Source organism: Odontesthes bonariensis, chromosome 3 (genome assembly GCF_027942865.1).
Source record: "Odontesthes bonariensis isolate fOdoBon6 chromosome 3, fOdoBon6.hap1, whole genome shotgun sequence".
In the NCBI taxonomy this organism is placed as follows: Eukaryota; Metazoa; Chordata; class Actinopteri; order Atheriniformes; family Atherinopsidae; genus Odontesthes; species Odontesthes bonariensis.
Genome location: NC_134508.1, coordinates 26,788,136 through 26,807,026, shown reverse-complemented (window position 1 = coordinate 26,807,026; position 18,891 = coordinate 26,788,136). Strand labels below are relative to the sequence as shown.

Sequence of the window (18,891 nt, the reverse complement as noted above, 5' to 3'; positions counted from 1 at the left end):
ACTTTACAATTAAATCGATAGTAAGAGTAGCGTAAAAAAGCTCTTTGACCATTTCCTTGTCTCCACCGTTAGGGTAATTTTGTAGAATGTAGTGTATTGACTTTAAGCCAAATGCTACTTTGACAATCACAGACAGCTCAACCTGTGTTTCAGGTTTTAGTGTTGTATGTTGTAATCACGCATGTGAAGAAAAAGTCTTCCACAGCACAGAAATCCATCAACATGCGTCAGTTCTTCAGGTGGATATCTTGACTATGAAACGATCAATACTGATAGATTGCAGTTTCTTCTACACAGCAACTTCGGGCTCCATCACAAGTGTGTCTCCACTGCTGAGAATTAACAAGAAGAGAAATTTCTAAACAAGTCCACTTCCTGTTTTAGTACTGTGTTTCTTCAAAGTTTGCACTGCATATTTCCCACCAGATCATCCATGAAAAGAGACTGCGATAGCAGCACAAAGACTCCAGTCGTTTTCATGTGTTTCGTTTTGCTTGGCCTCAGGTCTTCTGATGTTAATTGATTATGGGGGACTTGATGTCGCTGTACTTTGGATTGAAATGATTTCTTGCCTTTAGTTTTTCTTTATAGTCTCATGCGCGCAGATTTTGATTTTTATCTTTTCAGAGGTCTGTTTTTACCCCGACAACAGTTTTTTCTTGTTCACCAGTGTCAAATTATTATCATTCAATATCACTTGATTTATCCCTGTGAAATTCCTGTTACCAGTTGTGGGTCAAAGAACGATGAATTCACAGTATGTTCACGCTGCACATACATTATAACAGACAAAATGTGTAGAAGAAGAGCATCAGTTTCTAAACTCTGCTTTCCCTCATGAATGTTATTCACATCAGATCCGTGAATGTGGCTTACTGTTTGCCTTCTCGTTTCCTTCCTGCTTCAAGAGCTGACCCGCCTTCACAGAAAGCAATACAGCACACATGCTGGTTGCTGTATCCTCTGCTCTACAATTTGCTCAAAAGAAGCAATGAAGGACATACTTATACTACTGGTTCTGCTGATTGTTCAAACTACAAAGGTAGGCTTTGTCACGTTTGTTGTTTTGTGTGTGTGTGTGTCTATCAGGGACTGTGGACAGATAGGATATCAGCCAGTCTGGATTCAGCGCATGAGCAACCAAGTGTTTGTTTAAGAAGCCGTCATTTGAACTCATATGAGAGTCTCAACAGTAACACAGACACGGAGTACTGTCAAAATCAAAGTTGTGATGTCATAGTTCAACATGCTGTCGCATTTATCTTTTGAACATTTTGCTTTCATTTCTCACAAAAGCCCCTCTATATCAATCTAAGTTTAGTTACTTTGGAACTTTAACGCTGGCGTTACAGACTGGCTATCTGCATGAGTTTTGGTTACTTGGCATCTCACTGAGTTTCCCAGTGACTCCCAGTTTAAATGAAGCACCAAATATGTATACTCTCTGAAGTCTCACTGTGAATCTTGAGTTCATTTTGGCGAGCAGTCAAGAGACAAAAAAAAAACTGTTATTTTTTTAAATTATTGCTCTATACAATGCGCATTCACAGACACGAGTTAGAGTCTGGTACTCTGGAACAGAGGGATTTTAGGTGCCGCCTCTGTTTCCTGTAAGACGAGAAACGCACTGCTGCAGTCAGCATTTTCTGGCTTCTGCTTGTCATTGCAGAGTGAAATGGTGAGGCAGCTTTAAGTCAGGTGTGTGAACAGTAACTGTGTCACGATTCCTTTAACCACATCAGTGCTGAGTTTGAGTTTGAGTTGAAGCAATTGTGCATGTGTGCAACACCCGATGTTCTAAGACTTTGGAGAGGTCCACAGAGGTGTATTGTGGAGATGAATGTAGCTATTAATTGTCAACAATGGGCTGCTTGTTTGACATAGTCAGCAGCTCGGGCTGGCAATTTAACTGGAACGGAAAAGGTGGGTGCAGGTGTGTGTCGTCTGGTATTACTTTAAGCTTCTATTTAGAATAACCAAACTTCTTACTGTCCACCTTGTCTGTTCCCCTCATTATCTAATGACTAAAATGATGATTTTCAAATTACTACCTTCACTGATTTTTTTGCTCATCCTCTTTGCCTTCTCAGGTTTACTCTTCACCTTATCTGGCTGACTCAGATGGGAAATGTCGGAACACGACGACAGAGTATTCTCTAGATGGTTCTAACCTGTGCTGTAAGAAGTGCCCCCCTGGTAAGTGCATCCTGTTTTGCATTGTAACACCAAGCTTCCATAACAATGCTCAGACACACTGATGCCACACTGATGGTGGCATCAGCATAAAAGCTGCTTGATGACACATGTCTGAAACACAGGGGTGAAAGTTTGAACATGGGGGTGTGAGAGAATATAAAAAAGCACCCACAGTAGCTAGAAAAATCCATAAGTTGTTTCCTTTTTTCAAGACCACAAACAAAGCAAACAGATGAGTTGTCTCCACTATTCACTAATGACAAGATTAAAATGTATTCTGAAAAGTCAGAAAATGTAGCCATGTTGAGTTTTTATTTAGCTTTTTGTCAGCTTTGCTGCTTTTGTTAAGAATCTTATATCTACATAAGTGACATTATTTTGTTTCATCACTCATGAATCATTGAAGTTCATGACTAAATGTTGTAAATGGTAATAAAAAAAAACACATAGTAAGATACTTTATGTCACGCACATGGGATTTACTAACACTGGCTCATTATATCGGCTGCTTAACAAGCAAGTTCATTCATTTTGTTTTCCCCCGATCCGGTTGAAAGCTCTGCTCCTGACTCTATAAAGAGTCTATATCGTATGCAAAGCATTAAGTCAGCACCCTGAAGAGGCATGTAAGAGAATTGGAAGAGGAAGCACCCCTGTTTTGTAGCATGATGTCGAATTACTTTAAACACATCAAGGAAAAAGCCTTTTGGGATAAAACCTGTTTATGTTTGGCAAGTGTAACACTATATTAGTTAATGTTACTTTGGGTGCTGGTGTTCTTTTCCAACTAAATTGTTCTGGTTCTTGAGCTCTTTGTGTTCAGGTTTCTTTAAAACTTTGTTTCGCTTAGAGAACCAAATGGAGGTTCGACCGGTTTAGAGCATAGCCACTGTAATAAAGGATGCTCCATCTGAGTGTTAGAATATAACAAGCACACTGATGCCGGAACACTTCCACTTCTGGTCAAGTGAAACTTGTTTGATTTTATGTTTTCACTGCTCCCGCAAAGAACCAACTTTTAGGGATCTGAACTGATTTACTTTAAGATGTAGATGCAGGAATTTCATGTTTGTGGATAAAGGTATAAGAGAATCCAAGATCAGCTGTAGGCTACACGGTGCAGAAATATGTGTTAGTGTTTTGGGGCTTTCTGTTCAATATGACATATCCTGTTACCCAGAAATGAAATGTTTTTTTTTAACCTGTGCGCTCTTTGATCTTGAAAGGAATGAATTGATTTGAACTGTAGATAAGCTAATTAGCTGGGCAAGTTTACACTTGCAGCTTGCTCTGCCTGTATATCAACCACAGAAAATTGTCTCCCTACAGTCCTTAGAGGTGTTTCACTGAAAGGATTTCTTTTTATCTATTCATTCTTCAATTAGACATTAGAGAGGAAAGGAACAACTGTAGCTTTGAAAAACACCTCCTGCGCCAAGTCATTTGGGAAGTAAAGAGCAGGAATGTAGTTTTGCAGCGACGCTTTTCTGGCAGGCTCTTGTCTCGTGTTCCTGCTGACCTTATCTCTCCCTCTCATTGTGCACATAACTGTTTACATCCTACCTCTCTACTGATTATGTGAGCGCAGCAAGCCAGCACTTCTTGAACTGCCTTTTAGCTGTAAAAATACTTGTACTTAATCTTCCTCTAACTGCACCCGAGAAAAGGTTTTTAAAAAAAGACAAATGAATTACATGTATCATTGATTTATATAGGAAAACCATATCATTTCAGGACCATTTTGCATCCCAATGATTAAAGAATAACTCACCTTTTGTATATGGAGTTACAATGACCACGTGCTTCTGTAAAATGCTGACAAATTTGTTAAATTTTTTCAATAGTTCACATGTGGTTTCATTCATGTTACTGCATTGTCTTTGTTAATACAGGGTTTCGATTGAAAACAGAGTGCTCTGAAAACAGCGACAGTGAGTGTGAAAAATGCGGACAGGAAATGTACATGGAAAACTGGAACTACGCTAAAAACTGTTTCTCCTGCACCAAATGCAAATCAAGTCAGTATATACACTAAATCAAAGTTATCATTTCAGATCTATCCATTCATTGCTTTGTTTTGATATTCAACAAATGAGTGTGTGTGTGAGTAAAACAGACTTTTCTGTACTTAACCAGAAAAAGGCCTTCATTATGGCCAGGAGTGCAATTCTACCAAAAATTCCAAGTGTGTTTGCCAGCCTGGGAAGTTCTGTCAGATGGGATTTGATGACCCATACTGCACAGACTGTAGTCTGTACACGGTGTGCAAACCTGGTTCTGGAGTATCTGTGCCAGGTAAATACTTTCATTCTGAAACCGAAGAGCAGTTTGAATATTTTTCTCATATGTGATCGTTATACATTTTGCTTTCAAATGAAGAAATAGAAAATAATTTGTTGGATGAGCCATCTTGTTTCCTGGAGGGTCGTGTACAATTATTGCAAATAGAATAGAATGAAATGATCGTTTTTAAGATATAGGTGAGTTTAAAAAAATAGACTGTCAGTCTCACAGTGCTTTTGAATACTTTATATTATTCAAACATGTTTGTAATGCATTGTCTTACTGTAAAATTTTTTTTTTGGTTGTGTTTTTTCATCAGGCACACAAAACTCAAATGTTAAGTGTGAAAAGTGCCTACCTGGGACATTTTCCAGCATTAACTCCAACAGTGATCGGTGTAAGCCTCATACAAAGTGAGTGAAGGAGAGACACATTTGCATGCTACTGTTAGGCACTCAGATGTTTGACTCTTTCTTTTCTTATTTTCTCTCCCCAGCTGTAGCGGGAGCACTGTTATCAGAGAAGGTGATGCTTTCTCAGACACCATATGTGGAGAGCAAACTAAGCCAGCATTTACATCTCGATCTGTGGGCATCACTGTGACTACAGCTCCAACTGTGGGCACCACTGTTACTACAGTTGGAGCAAACTCAGACTCGACAACACCAAATGAAGAAGACTCCGCTCGGTCTTTCAGATCTTCTGTTTCAGTGGAAGTGTTCAACCTCTCAACAACAAGCCCAATAACATCTTCTCAACAAGACACTGTACTGGGTATGATTTACATAATCAAACAGTAAAGTATCCCTGGTATTTTGGACAGTATGTTTTCCATGTCTTATCTGAGTTTTGTTTACCTCTTTTAGTTGCAGTCATTGCTGGTGTCATTGGATTCCTTTTCCTTTTCATCATTGTCATGCTCCTGGTTTTCCTTTATAAACGAGTCTGGAAGAAAGGTAACGGCACTAAGAACTATGCTTCTATCTTATACTTCAACTTTAAATACAGAATTGATGACCATTTTTGTCAGCCTCCTTATCACATACTCTTACTTCCACAATTTCCTTACATCACTTGCCATTACTGATTTCCACTGCTTCCTTTTTTCCTAGATTCCTTTATCATACATACTAAAGTAGATGCAAATGGAAACTGTGAGAGTGGTGACACAGTAAGTATTGTCTTCTCTTCTTAGTGATTGAATATACACTTTACATGTACAGTCGTGCGATCTATTGCAATACAAAACAAGCTCTCTACCAAAAAGTCAACGTTTACTGACGGCAGAGTGGTCAGTTTCCAGGGAGGTTGTCAGAATTTTTCATATCCAGCTATGTTACTGATCAAAACTGCCAACAGAAAATATACCAATTATTTATTTATAAAGTAATTGATTAAGATCAATGTACATTATTAAGAAGGCACACGCCTGTCTATATACATTTTAAAAACTGATGATGCATTTTAGTGTAAAAACCAAGCCATGAGGTCAAGACACAGATCAGGGCACGAATACAAGAACAGTTACATTTACATTTACAGCAGGCGCTGTTATTGTCAAATGTTAGATATATGGAAATATCATAGAGCTGGCTCCCAAACTCAGCAATCAGTTTCTGTTTGACATGTAATTGACCAGAACCCTACAGAAAAGCAACCGTGAGTGCAGCACTCCACCAATCAGTATTCATGGTAGCCTGGCCAAAGAAATGGAAGGAAAATATAGAGCTAGAGATCCTGAGTGAAAAGCTTTTCCAGAGCATTCAGGATCTTAAGCTGGGGAGAAGCTTCATGTGTCGACAATATAATGTGTTGAAAAATACCCACAAGAAAACAGTAGAGCATATCTGGAAAGACCTGAAGATTGCTGTTAATGATCGCCATGGAAAGGGGCTTTGACAAGGAATGAAATGAATTTCCAAAGAAAGGTTGTACCAATTCTTTAGGATCATTTCGAATGACTCTAAAGGTGTAAATAATCCCACACAAAAGATTAAAATCTGGAACTGGAAACATTCAACTCGAACTGAAGATGACAGGTGAAACACCGTCAGGAACCCAGAAAAGAAGTCACTTTGCCTTTTATTTGAGCACTTATGCTAATTCCCAAGACGACCTAAGGTTGCCGCTGCTGCCAGAGAGGCTTTCATCAAGTACTAAGTAAAGAGTCTAAAGACTTAGGCTACGGCTACACGGAAACGAAACGAGGTTTTTTTTTAAAACGGGTACGAAAATTCTTGCAACCACACGGCAACGCTGCTGTAAAGACTCAGGTCCAGACGAAAACGGATGAAAACGATGAAACGATGCAGTACACACGCCACTGTGTCACGCCACGCTGTGAGACAATAGAGAAGTCTCACAGCGTCAACGTTTGACTGACGCAAAAACGTTTTCGCTGTAATAATGGAAACGAAACGACCTCGTTTTCAAACTTTCCCACTCTGGAACCCGTTCTCAAAAACTATCGTTTTGGGGTAGTGGGAACGCCAGCTCCGTGTGGCCGCGACAGCCAAACGATAAGAAAAAGTATCGTTTACAGTGAAAAACGTTTTCGTGTAGCCGCAGCCATAAGCAACTGGGTTGATTTAATCTTTTCTCTTTGATAATTATTTTTTTTGGGGTAGGCCTACTAACAAAAAAAAAGTACAGAAAGTACTTACTTTCTGTTACTACTGTAAGTGTCATAAACAACTGAATATAGCCCACTACATCACCACCGCTAACTACAACCTCAGTGCTAAAAACTAATAACTAATGCATGACACACGGCACATCGCAGGTACCATACAGGAAAGGTAGACTTTATTGGGTCATCTTTACCTAATATTTTCTTGTGTTTTACCTAATCTCATAACAGTTGTGTTGGACTGCATTTAATGATATGAAACAGTGAATGTTAAACTTAATTTCTTCCCCCTGCAGATTGACAAAAACTATTTAAAGGAATCTCAGATGACTTCATTCACCGCTACCACACCAGAGCAAGTCTGTCTGCTTGAGAAAGTGGAAGCGAACAGTGACCAAAGTCAGTGCAGTAGCAATTCAGAAACTTTAACCAGAGGAGATGGTTACAGCAGCGACATTTCCAGCAGCCCTTTACAATCCACTTTAGGTCTTGACCATCTGACCTCTGTCATGTCAGAGCCCAGGACTTTACTGTCCAACACAGAGCCTGTCTCTCCACCTTCCAGCATCCCAGCACAGTCCTCCTCTCAGCCCACCAGCCCACAGATCATCAGCCCTGTGACTAATAGCCCCCACGTCAACGTCAATATCACTTTGCACATAGGAAATGGGTCTTGTGGAACCCCGTCTTTCACACCCACAGACTTTAGACAACCAGAATGTCCCTTTGGAGCAGAAGAGGAGTCCTTCAGCACCCCACAGCAGGAGGCAGGCAAACAGTTCCTGACGTCAGTGCAGGAGAGTGTCAGTGATAGTACCTTAGGACTCATCTGCTGAAAGGACTTACAAGTATTCTTTTTTTATGATGATACAACAGTGAATAAAACTTTTACCATCTTTAAAAAAAAACCTGCAGTTGTACTGTAGGTATGGTAAGTTTTAACAATTTAAAACAGGCCTTTGTTCAACCTTTAAAACAACCTTTGTTCTGTTTCCATTCAAAGACATTATTTTTGTGTTTATATGTATATATGGTAAGCTGTACATAAAAATGTGAATATCATTTCCCTCACTGATGTTGGGGGAATAAGAGTAATAACAAAAATGTGAACAATAATACGAACAATGAAAAACTATAAAACATTTTAAACATTTTGTGTGAAGCTATTATGGCTGTGTTTCTTTGTTTAGACTTCTCAAAGCATCATCTATGAGCTGTGTAGTGCTCACAAAAGAGAAAAGCTTTATTCCATGGTCCCTTAGAGCCCTGACCTAAATCCCATAGAACTAGAGTTTTCAAAGGATCATGATTTCACTTATTTAATCTCATACAAGCAAGTGATCCAATATAATCACATATTGACTGTTTAACATATTCAGATTACACTTAACACATAAATGGTCTGAACTAAGGTGTTTATTCGTTTCTGACTTTGGGGAAATCTATCAAAATCCCCTGGAACTTACATATCTGAGCTCTTCAACCACTTCATTATTATTTTAAATATAAACAATGTATGGTTTTCTCACCTCTACTACTGGTCCTACCCTGAAACTGTTTCAGGAGTTTCCTGGGAAGACCCACTTGACACTGAAATCCCCTGCTATAGTACATAAATGCCTATGTCATATCACCCATGCTCTGGTATAGAGGAAAGCAGAGCTTTGATCGTTGAAAACAGATTTATTCTATCACTATCTAAATTCTACGAAGAATGTGTATTATAAAGTGTTTTCCAACCAACATCTATGATATTGGGTGTGTGGGGAATTTTCTCCACCACATCACCTGTCCTTAGTAGACTCTGTATTGTCAGAGATACGGCTCTGTGTATTGTGAGGACTTCCTGACACCTGCTGGCTGAATGCAGGAACTGCAACAATTCCCAAAAAATAGACAAAGCAACAAAAAAAAAAAAAACACGCTCTTTCGCCAACTGAAAACGTATTCAGTGAGAAGTGACAGTCACTTTTTGGTGGAGGCTCCCAAAACCACTTCTAAGTCCATCTACTTACAACACAAATTTAGTGTCTATCAGTGCATTTTCCTGATCTAATCAAGATTAACTGCTAAACAGCGGGAGAACAAGGACGGAGGAAGTCCGAACCACTCCATTATTGGAGGGATGCAATATTTTATATCTAAACTTACACTTTCAACGGATCTCATCGACTCAGCATATAATGTATTTTTTAAATTAGATATATTGTATTTCTCACTCCTGCTTGTATTTAACTCAGGGATTAAATGTGTTTATCTTGTAAAACTATGTTTGACCAGTCTCCCCCCCCTCCACACCCCCATCTTTTAGCTTAGTTGGTTGCATCTGTTGCCGCTGTATGTTGCTCTTCTTCCTGAAAGGACACTTGCGTCTGAGCCGCTGATGTCGCTAAGGTGAAACTGGTAAGTTGAAGCTTTTTTTCTCCGTTTTTTCCCACCTCTGGTTTCAAGAAAGGTCACGCCTAGAATTGTTTACAACAAACGCGCGAAACCGGAGTATGTAAGTTTTTGAAAGGTAGTTTATTTAATTATTGTTATTCATCTTTTGTGCCTCTACCCCCCATTCATCCTCCTGCTATAGTTGTCGTTGGGCTTGTTGGTTGTGTTTACAAATCCAGCTAGCAAGCAAGGTAGATCAAGCCAGTTAATTAGAATAATTTTTAATCAAAGCTCGATGTGTTAACTCAGTGTTTTGTGGTTGATGATGAGAGTTAAAAAACTCGGTCCGGGCTGTTAAAACCCCTCCGATAAGGGAGATTCAAAGGAAGCTTTTTCACACCGGGCAGGGAGGTCGACAGCCGCGGAGAATACTGCTGCAGGTGTTTGCCTGTTGGCTCTCTGGTTGGGGCAGACATGTGGCTTTAGATATTTAAACAAAAATCCTCGACACTGAGTTAAGAAGAGGATGCGGAAAAGAGGAGAAGCATTTCCGTCAGAGCTTCAGTATGTTCAGGTGTTGCCCCAGGTAAAGAGGAAGCTAACAAAGTGAAAGTAAATTGTAATTATATTTAATTGCTAGATCGTTCAAGGTTAATGTTTTAACGTGAGTTTAAGATTCAGTTTTAGACTATTTGTTGATTTCTCTGTAGAATACATTTACGAGTCAGCTTACTGCCAAAGTTCACCATGTATCAAGGTTCTGTCTGTTTGGCCTGTTGATTGATTATTAATCTTTTTTTTGTTTGTTTTTTAGTTCAGAGCTGATGTAAAAAATATTCAGCATAATGTCACAGACACATATCCAGACTTGAGAAGCTGTGACGTTTTTGAGAAATCCTGCAGAAAATGATCAGAGCCATTATCAGTATTGTTACTAAACCTTTCCTGATCCAATAATTGCTATAGGTCTACATTCTCAGCCCATTCTCAAGCGCTGTTGGCAGTGAGAAGTGAGATGGCTCACGGGAAGCTTTTATGAGGAAGATTGAATATGAAATGGGTTCTCATTGAAGTCCATTTAGTTAATGTTTTACTGAAAGAATCTGCTGCTATTAGTGAGACAGGCCTCAACTCTGACAATGTTTAAATCCAGGCTGAAAACAGTTCTATTTAGCTGTGCATATGACACCTGAAAGTATTTTATCTGCACTCTTTGCTTTTTAATTAATTAATGATTATTTTAATGGGTTTTTAATTTCTTTATTTTATTTTTTATTTCTTTTTAATGATTTTATTGCCTTCTTGTGATTTTATGTAGCTGTGAAGCACTTTGAATTGCCCTGTGTATGAATTGTGCTCTATAAATAAAATTGCCTTGCCTAAAAAAAAAAAAAAAAATTACTGATTTCTTTATCTGAAAAGCTAGTGTTAGTCTCAGGTGAAAGGTTAGATGCATCTTATTGGAACTTATTTTCTGTCATTATTGTCTGTAATGTTTCTCCAACAGCGACGGCAACATCCAGCCCCCACATAGCAGTGAACCACGCTCTTTCAGATTAAACCAACTGCACTCGGCTCCAGAACGTCGCGCTCTTAGATGCCTCTCAGTCTCTGCTTTTGCAAATGGCTTGTTGTCTGAAGGACGAGCTCCTCTGTTCCATCTGCCTCAGCATTTACCAGGACCCTGTGAGCTTTGGCTGCGAGCACTACTTCTGCAGAAAGTGCATCACAGAGCACTGGAGCAGACAGGAGCCTCACGGAGCCCGGGACTGCCCCGAGTGCCGGAGGACCTTCGCAGACCCTCTCCTTTCGCCGAGTCTCAAGTTGTCCAACATTGTGGAGCGCTACTCGGCCTTCCCGCTTGACGCCATCCTAAACGCTCAGAGGAGCTCCTATCCCTGCAAGGACCACGAGAAGGTCAAGCTCTTCTGCCTCACCGACAAAAACCTGGTGTGCTTCTTCTGCGACGAGCCGGCGCTGCACGAGCAGCACCAAGTGACGACTATTGACGAGGCATATGAGGAGATTCAGGTCAGTTGCAGCACACGCACTCTTGACAGCTCATTAGTGAAGATGAGGCGGACATTTAGTCAGAAATCATCAGCACTTTGCATTGCATTCAGGTAGTTGCACCCAGTCACCCCAGGGGATCTGCCCAGGCTGTTCAGCATTAAGACTTTTGCCACCGGTGTGCAGCTCCGACTTAAGCAGTTTGGGGATTTTGTGTTTTGCTCATGAAAGCTTGGAAGTACAGTGGATTCTGAGAAATGAAACTCAAATTTGCTCTTCCTAGCTGCCTTTATGAGTCGACTAAACTCGGATCATAATTAGATTTCAGTTTGAAACTCTTGCTTTTGATCCGAGGTCAGTGAACTTGCGTCTGTGGGGAAAACTGAACTGAGTAAAGAGATGATTCAGTATGCAGCTCATGTTGCTTAAATTTACCTGCAAAAGAAAACTGAAGGAAAAGGTTTTCTAAGGTGCAATCGTTGGAATTTTGGAAACTTAACCTGAGGTGTATATGTGTGTGTGTGTTTGCTATATTTTGCTATATTTTTTGTGACTTGTTCCATATTTAATTTATTTATTTTTTTTTTACACTTTACATCATGTTACTGGTTTTCCTAGGTCTCCCTCTAAAACTAAATTTGAAATCTCAGTTGGTTATTTAAAAAACAAAAAGCTTGCATTACACACAACTGTGATGGCGATGATGTACTGGGATAGAGGGGAAGCGGCATCCTCGGTTCAGGTCTCACATTTTCTGTCATCCCTGCTTTCAACTTGACTCCAAACTACTTACAAATGTCAGGAAATCTTGTTTGTTTTATTTCCGAGATGTTGATTCGGTGTTCAGTCTGAATGTCCCAGGTGATTCAAAGTGTGTGTTAAAACAAAGGGGAAGGGGGGTAAAAAGACTCAATCCTTCAATGAATAATTTAATTTGAGATTAGGGATTCTTGACAATAATTGGAGGCTGTGAAGATATCAACTTCTCCACAAAGCTGAAATGTGTCATACGTGTGTGCACACGGAGTCATGTTTGCTGAGTGTTTGCTTTTCACTCACTGTTTGAATAATTCCATTCCCACAGAGCCAAAATCCAATAACTGTGAAACAAAGCTCCTAATCCTGTTCCTTCATTGCTCCAGTAGGCATAGCAACACATTCTAGCCTAATGTTATAGAGTCTATCCCTGTTTTCGTGCCCGCTGTTACCAATGTAGATATCAGCTCTGTCTCCCCATGAACACATTTCTTGGCACAGAGGAAAGTTTCTGCTGTGGTTCAAAGGGTTTATGGTGCACCAATGTGGCTCAACATTTAAGCCCAGCTCACAAATCAACCTACCTGAATCTTTGCTGTGTCAATTGATTGACAGGAGTCCATGAGAGACTCTGCGCAACCAGGACAGACTTTGCACAGAGGAGCATTTGTGAGCAGCCTTTGACTCTTCGTGGCGCTGGCCTTCTTGACTCGTCTGAAAATGTAACTTTGACTCACAGGAGCTCGTTCTCTACTGCTGCACTGCAAGCAGGCTGTGACTGAATTATAAACTATCTGATGGAGAGACGGGGGTGATGAATTACAGACATGTCATTTAGGAGTCTACCAAGCATTCCCAAAGAGGAACTTCTGAAATTTACTGAAGACATGAATGCATGAGTGTGTCTGCTACTCGGTCATTTGGAGAAGAGAAAGATGATTTATCAATGCATTCCTCTTCAGTGTCCAATCAGGCTCTGTCGGGGAAGCTTGAGAAAGGTCAAAACTGTGTAATCTTGGAGCAGAAGTAATTAGGCCCAGCACAAGATGCCTCTCTCTTCTTGGCCACCAGTTTGTCCCTCTGCTTGGATTTCTTTTCAAGGCGTCGGATCTGGCATTTTGTATTCTGGCAGGAGCCCTGGACGCTTCCCAGATGCACAATACTGAGAGAGAGTATGAGCACTGAGGCCCCATCGGAAACAACCGTGACCCTTGATGAGCTTGGCATGCCCGCCCTTTGAGATGGCCCGTTACATAATGTCTCCGTCCAGAGACCAGACAAACGAACATCAGTGGTGTTAAAATTCTTTTCCTGACATGTTTGCTACAGAACATAAAGTAAACTTTATGATGAAAATGTGCACAACATTTTAACTTTATTCTCTACATTCATTGTAAAGGTCATACTGTGGGATATTAGGCAACTTAAGATGTTTTTCCTTTGGTTTACACAGGCTCGAGCTGTGTGTCAAAAGGAAGCAAACGTGCGAGAGCCGTGCCTGCAGGCTCAAATGTCACTTAGCATGAGGCTCGACGGTGCCTAAAGAAAATGCCAAAACAATATGGCGAGGATGTGTTAAAGTGCAGCAACAGTGTGACTAGAGGGGCACATGGAGCTGATTGCTGTTGCCATGTCAGCATGGTTGTCTATTTAAAATGAACTAGAATGAGTTTTTGTAGGGTTGGAAAGTTTTCTGGGATTGAGATTCAAAGCTTGGCCCCTTTTTGTGCTGAATTGTTTGAATTTCAGGAATCGTTCTTTAAGTGTCTTCCTCTGCCTCCTGTGTGTTGTTCTCAAATTTTTCTTTGCTTGGATGATGTTGCTCACATTCGAATGTTTGCAATAAACTGACTCCTCCGTTTGAGAATGGAAGAGAAAAACTCTCTGGTGGTGTTAAAATTTGCTGATATTATGTGGAGAACTAATTTTGTGTGTGTTCTGGACTTGGCATCATCTTGCCAAATGCTGCACATTTGGTCAGGTGTGTGTGTGTGATACTCAAACCTTTAACAATTCTAATATTGAGGGGGAAAAAAAGGTGTGAACGATGATCAGCCAGCAGAGGGAAATGCTGTAGTCATGAAGTCTGTTCGTCTGTAACGTCTGAGCAGCTTCCAAGTTCCCCAGGCGTCATTGTCAAAATGAACTTTACAGAAAAAGTAATGGTAAATGGCATGTTTTCAATCCTTTTTTGTGTTCTAAAACGACTTTCCTTATAATCGCTGAATATTGGGTTTCACTGCTGCGAGCTTTACTAAACTGAACTTTAATTTCCACAGCAGACACTCAAACAGCTGGACCAACCCTATGATGATAGAAACATAAAAGCATTCTCTCTCTGTAGAAACCCCGAACAGCTACCGTCTGCTGCATCGTTGCCTTTGTAGACTTCTGTACAAAATGGATCTGCACACCACTTGAATAAGGATTTGTATACATTCATGGCTTATATTTTGCATTACAAGTTTCCCAAAGGTTTCATAAAAGTCACCCTTCTTTTACGTTATGCAATCAACTCTGGCATTGTTTTGGCTGTCTGGTGTCACACATGCCTTTGGTTGGTGTGTGTCGGGATGTAATCCCTTTAGCATGGCATGTCACTCTGTTGACCTCAGGCCCTGAGTCTTGCCGCCATGTTGGGAGCTTTACCTCCTGCTGATTTGCATCCTTTTGCCCCCGTAAGCCCTTCTGTGGCCAAGGCAGTCGCACACAAATGCATCCATCACCTGATACGCACACATCTGGCAAACAGTCACCCTGCACATAATTGCTTGCTTGGACATGAGGGACATTACAATGAGGATCGGAGAGGATTTGTCTGTGACTGTTGTTTGCTTCAGGGAGCAGATAATTCACAGAGAGCTAATGTATTCTGATTATGATGGGCTTTATTCTGGCAATCATAATGGATGGCATGGAACAGAATGTAAATTTATTGTAGAAAAGCGGAAAGCACTCTCAACACTATGTTTTTCAATCTTCCTGAACTGTAAGATTGAATTGAGCCACAATCAGTTTGTAGACAAAGTAAACATCTAATTTTGATCTTCTGACACTGGCCACACTTGCATTCTTATCATCAGGGTTATAGTGCATGACATGCGTCATACGTAGCCCCATGCCTTCACCCTGTAAAGTGCAAGCTTTACATTCCGGGGAAAATGCCTTTATTTCAGGCAACAGGGTTAAAGGTGACAAAACGGTTCCCTTCCCAAGTCATGCTACAGTGGGAGCTCTGGCGCCAAGTTAAATGGAGGTTTGCTGGATTGCTGTTTCACTAATTGGGGTTGGATGAAGCTGTGCACTTATTACCACGCCGCTGTGGCCTTAAGTTGGCAGCGAATTCCTGCAGAGGACAAAATGGAAGCCACAGCAGCCACCGTGCTTTAATTGTGATGATGGGCACAGTCAGTGGGCTGTGTGCAACCACCGTGTTGCGGGGCTAGACAGACTCTTCCTGCTGTTAACTCGCCCTAGGGATAGGTTTCCGCTCCAATTGACAGTGGTGTAAGACCAGCTAAGAGGAGAAATGGGCTGCAGACCCTGGTTGTCCATGCGTGTTTTGGGACTCAACTTTTTTTCCCAGAGACTACAGTTATTAAAGGTGCTCAGACAATGAAGGCAGACGGTTGTGCAGCAATGCTGGACTTTTTTTTTTTTTTTTTTGTGAAGCCCTCGCCACAGAGGAAACGGTTGATTTCAGTGGTATTGAGTCACTCACACATACCTGTCACTCCGTGTCCAGATGCACCTGTGTGCTGTTCTCCATTAACACAAGTTTAAATACTCCTTATTCTTCTTTTATCAGGCTGCAAACAGCAGCTTTATCATAAAGATGTATGAGCATTTTCTTCGTCTGCCCCATTTTTAATGCAAGCGGATGGCGGGTTTGGTGAAAAATGAGACTGGGTATGCCAGTCTTTGAAGTGTTCCTCTGGTGGTTTAAAAACACGCCGTCTTTCAGTCTCCGCCTGTCAGCGCCTGACCGAGAGCTCTCTTTCAGCCACGCATGGCCGTGCTGCTGCAGTAATGAGTCAGGCAGTTTCAAGGGCACCCACGGCTGCCATCTCCCCTGTGGCTCTCCTCAGTCTGCTTTTCTTTCTTTCTTTCTTTCTTTCTTTCTTTCTTTCTTTCAGCAGCTCCATCCATTCCTTTTTTTTCTTTTTTCTTTTTTTTTGTTCTTTCCTGTGCCGTTTGTCTCTCTCGGTAAGCTTCATCTTTCTAAAAATACAAAGTGGTTTATTTAGTGCCACAAATTTGTTTTGGAGACCAGCTCTTTTGATTAAGCTAGTTCCCAGCCCCCACCCTGTTAATATCCACCCACTCCAAACAAATGAGTTTTTCCAGCTGGGCTGTTTGTCATGGTGGTGTGGCAGAGAGGCTCCTTTTATGCAGAAGTGGGAACCATTGGGCGGGACAGATCAGTCACGTTCCATTAGAGGAATCCTGGCAAAAAATTCTCTTCCAGTAAGAGACGATGGCTCCTTCTGCACTTATTAGTGATAACACGGATGCTCGAGGCAGGACAGAGCCAGGCTGCATGTTTACTTCAGCCCATGCTGTTGGTAGATTAGCCGATAAACAGATACACTGAGAGGGGAAATGTAAGCTGATGCAGCATCCATCACGCAGAGCATTTAGTCTAGTTTACATGATTACTTAAGTGAGGCAGATGTCCGTGCATCTGTTGCGCATTAGAAAAGTTCATGTGCCCGTTAAAGTAGATTATCGTGTGTTTTCTAGCGACAAGAAAATACAGGAGCACCAACCCCACCTTATTCATCGAACGGCTTTGTGTCCATCCTAGCTGATGCTGAAGCTGGGGGGATGCAGCGATTGTGATGTCAATTTTGCCGCATGTGGTTGTTTGTGAGGGGGAGGAACAGCGAGCATAAACCAAAAATTATTAGGCAGGGCTCTAGAGTGCGACCAATTTGGTCGCACATGCGACCTATTTTCTCAATGGTGCGCCTAAAAAAAAAATCTCAGGTTGCACCGGTGCAACCACCCGTTCAAGGGAAAAAAAAAAAGTCTACGCGACTCTGAAAGTCTCCCTGTGGTTCAACAACAGACGCACGTTAGACCCATATCGTAGTCTAAACCAATCAGAGATAGTGAAGGGCAGGACTCCCTTCTGATTGGCCTGTGTACGTGCATACGTTTGAATACGTGCTTGCTAGTCAGACAGAGGTGATGAACCTCGGCTCGTCAAATAAACAGTGGATGTAGCTTTTGGTTAAGTTAAGGCCTGATTCGTCCGAAAATAACCACAACCCATGCTCTCAGAGAGTTTCTATGTATGAGGAGAGAGAAAGCTGGCGGCTTTTTCCGGGTGGTACTGCACTCTAGGGCGGCGCCAACGAAGCAGTGCAGAGCAGTCAGAATGAATGTGGTACTATGAGATCCACCTTAGATGCAGCCATTGCTTTGGATAGAATTTTTTCATTTTAATTTTCCTAAAGGCAGGATAAATGATCCTTTCAAACGGCACCTGGTTTGATTTTTTTTTTTTTTTTTTTTTTTTTTTTTAAGACTCACTAGATTTTTTTTAAAATACACATTTATTGTCAGTATTGCATCACGAGTGACGTCACGGATGTGGCATCACTTTACGGCATGGTCAGTCCTAGCGCTGAGCTAGCAGAGAGGTGTTAGCTGAAATAGTTACAGATTTCAGCTCGTGTATCCTGTGATGGGTCTGCGTGGCTAGAATAGATACTATAAAGCATATTAAAGTTGTGGGCTTTGCTAATTTTTTCAAAAAAATCAGCAGATTTTTCGAGAGAATGTTAGTCAGTCACAAAGTTTAAGCTGTGCCGAGTTTGGAGCTTCTAGCAGGACAGTGATTGCATTGCATTTGATCAAAATTCAACCAGGAGTTGATGCAAAAGTACAAGTACAATGTCTTGAAATGGCCATACCAATCTTGAAATCTTACAATCATTGAAAATGTATGAATAGATTTGAATCGGGCTGTCTATACAAGGTAGATAAGTAATCTGAGAGAATTACACCTATTAAAACGATTTCACAACTGCAATGTTTGTCTTTCCCTTTGGTTTAACATATGTTGAAATGAAATTGCTGCTTCAAAAGCTCAACGAGAGATAAACCAATTAAATGATTTTCTAAAAGGGTGCCCAAACTTTTTCATACCACTCAATTAGGCAGATGGCCGTGCGTTCTTCAGATGCCGTTAGCTAGATGCTAGCGGAGACTGACTCGCAAATGCCAGACCTGTAAGAAAACAGAAAGATATAACTCCCAGGTTATTGTACTTTTGATATAAATCCACATCCCTCTGTCAGAAATCGCAGTAATATTTTCAGGTTTCAGCTGCTAGCGGGGACATTTTTTGAGTTATTAGCGCCAGCCCTATGGCAATCTCATTCTGCACTCGCTTGCCAGCGTCCCCAGACAAAATCAACTGAACTGCAGCCAAATTTTGTATAATGGGGCGAATAGGAAGCGAAACGGCTGTATGTAAAAGGGCTGTGATGCTCTGACACGGAGCCATCAACCTCCCACGTTATGTCAAGCCCAGGTCCAGAGCTAGCATCCAGAGCTAGCATCAGATAATGAGCCACATACGATTGACTCCGAGCCAGAACCAACTGAAATTAAAAGGGGTAAAGTGT

General features: G+C 41.1%; 2 protein-coding genes across 5 annotated transcripts in view; both read left to right on the top strand.

The window, feature by feature from the left end:
• The first annotated feature begins 901 nt into the window (after positions 1 to 901).
• On the top strand, positions 902 to 8,259 carry tnfrsf1b (tumor necrosis factor receptor superfamily, member 1B). Of its 3 annotated transcripts, none has more exons than XM_075461334.1 (9): positions 902 to 1,042; positions 2,091 to 2,196; positions 4,089 to 4,214; positions 4,333 to 4,491; positions 4,799 to 4,892; positions 4,976 to 5,253; positions 5,346 to 5,435; positions 5,592 to 5,650; positions 7,405 to 8,259. In XM_075461334.1, exons 1-9 carry the CDS (start codon positions 992 to 994, stop codon positions 7,942 to 7,944), a joined length of 1,503 nt encoding a protein of 500 aa, XP_075317449.1. In that variant the 5' UTR covers positions 902 to 991; the 3' UTR covers positions 7,945 to 8,259. The 3 variants fall into 3 exon arrangements, with proteins under 3 accessions (XP_075317449.1, XP_075317453.1, XP_075317450.1); XM_075461338.1 differs by lacking the exon at positions 902 to 1,042 and adding an exon at positions 1,699 to 1,923; XM_075461335.1 differs by lacking the exon at positions 902 to 1,042 and adding an exon at positions 1,699 to 1,933.
• Positions 8,260 to 9,432: 1,173 nt separating this feature from the next.
• Positions 9,433 to 18,891, top strand: part of trim62.1 (tripartite motif containing 62, tandem duplicate 1) — a 33,187-nt gene continuing 23,728 nt past the window's right edge. For both annotated transcript variants that reach the window (XM_075461332.1, XM_075461331.1), the window contains exons 1-2: positions 9,433 to 9,511; positions 10,995 to 11,518. In XM_075461332.1, the coding sequence (XP_075317447.1) occupies positions 11,111 to 11,518 (408 nt within the window). In that variant the 5' untranslated portion in view covers positions 9,433 to 9,511; positions 10,995 to 11,110. The remainder of the gene's footprint in view (positions 9,512 to 10,994; positions 11,519 to 18,891) is intronic.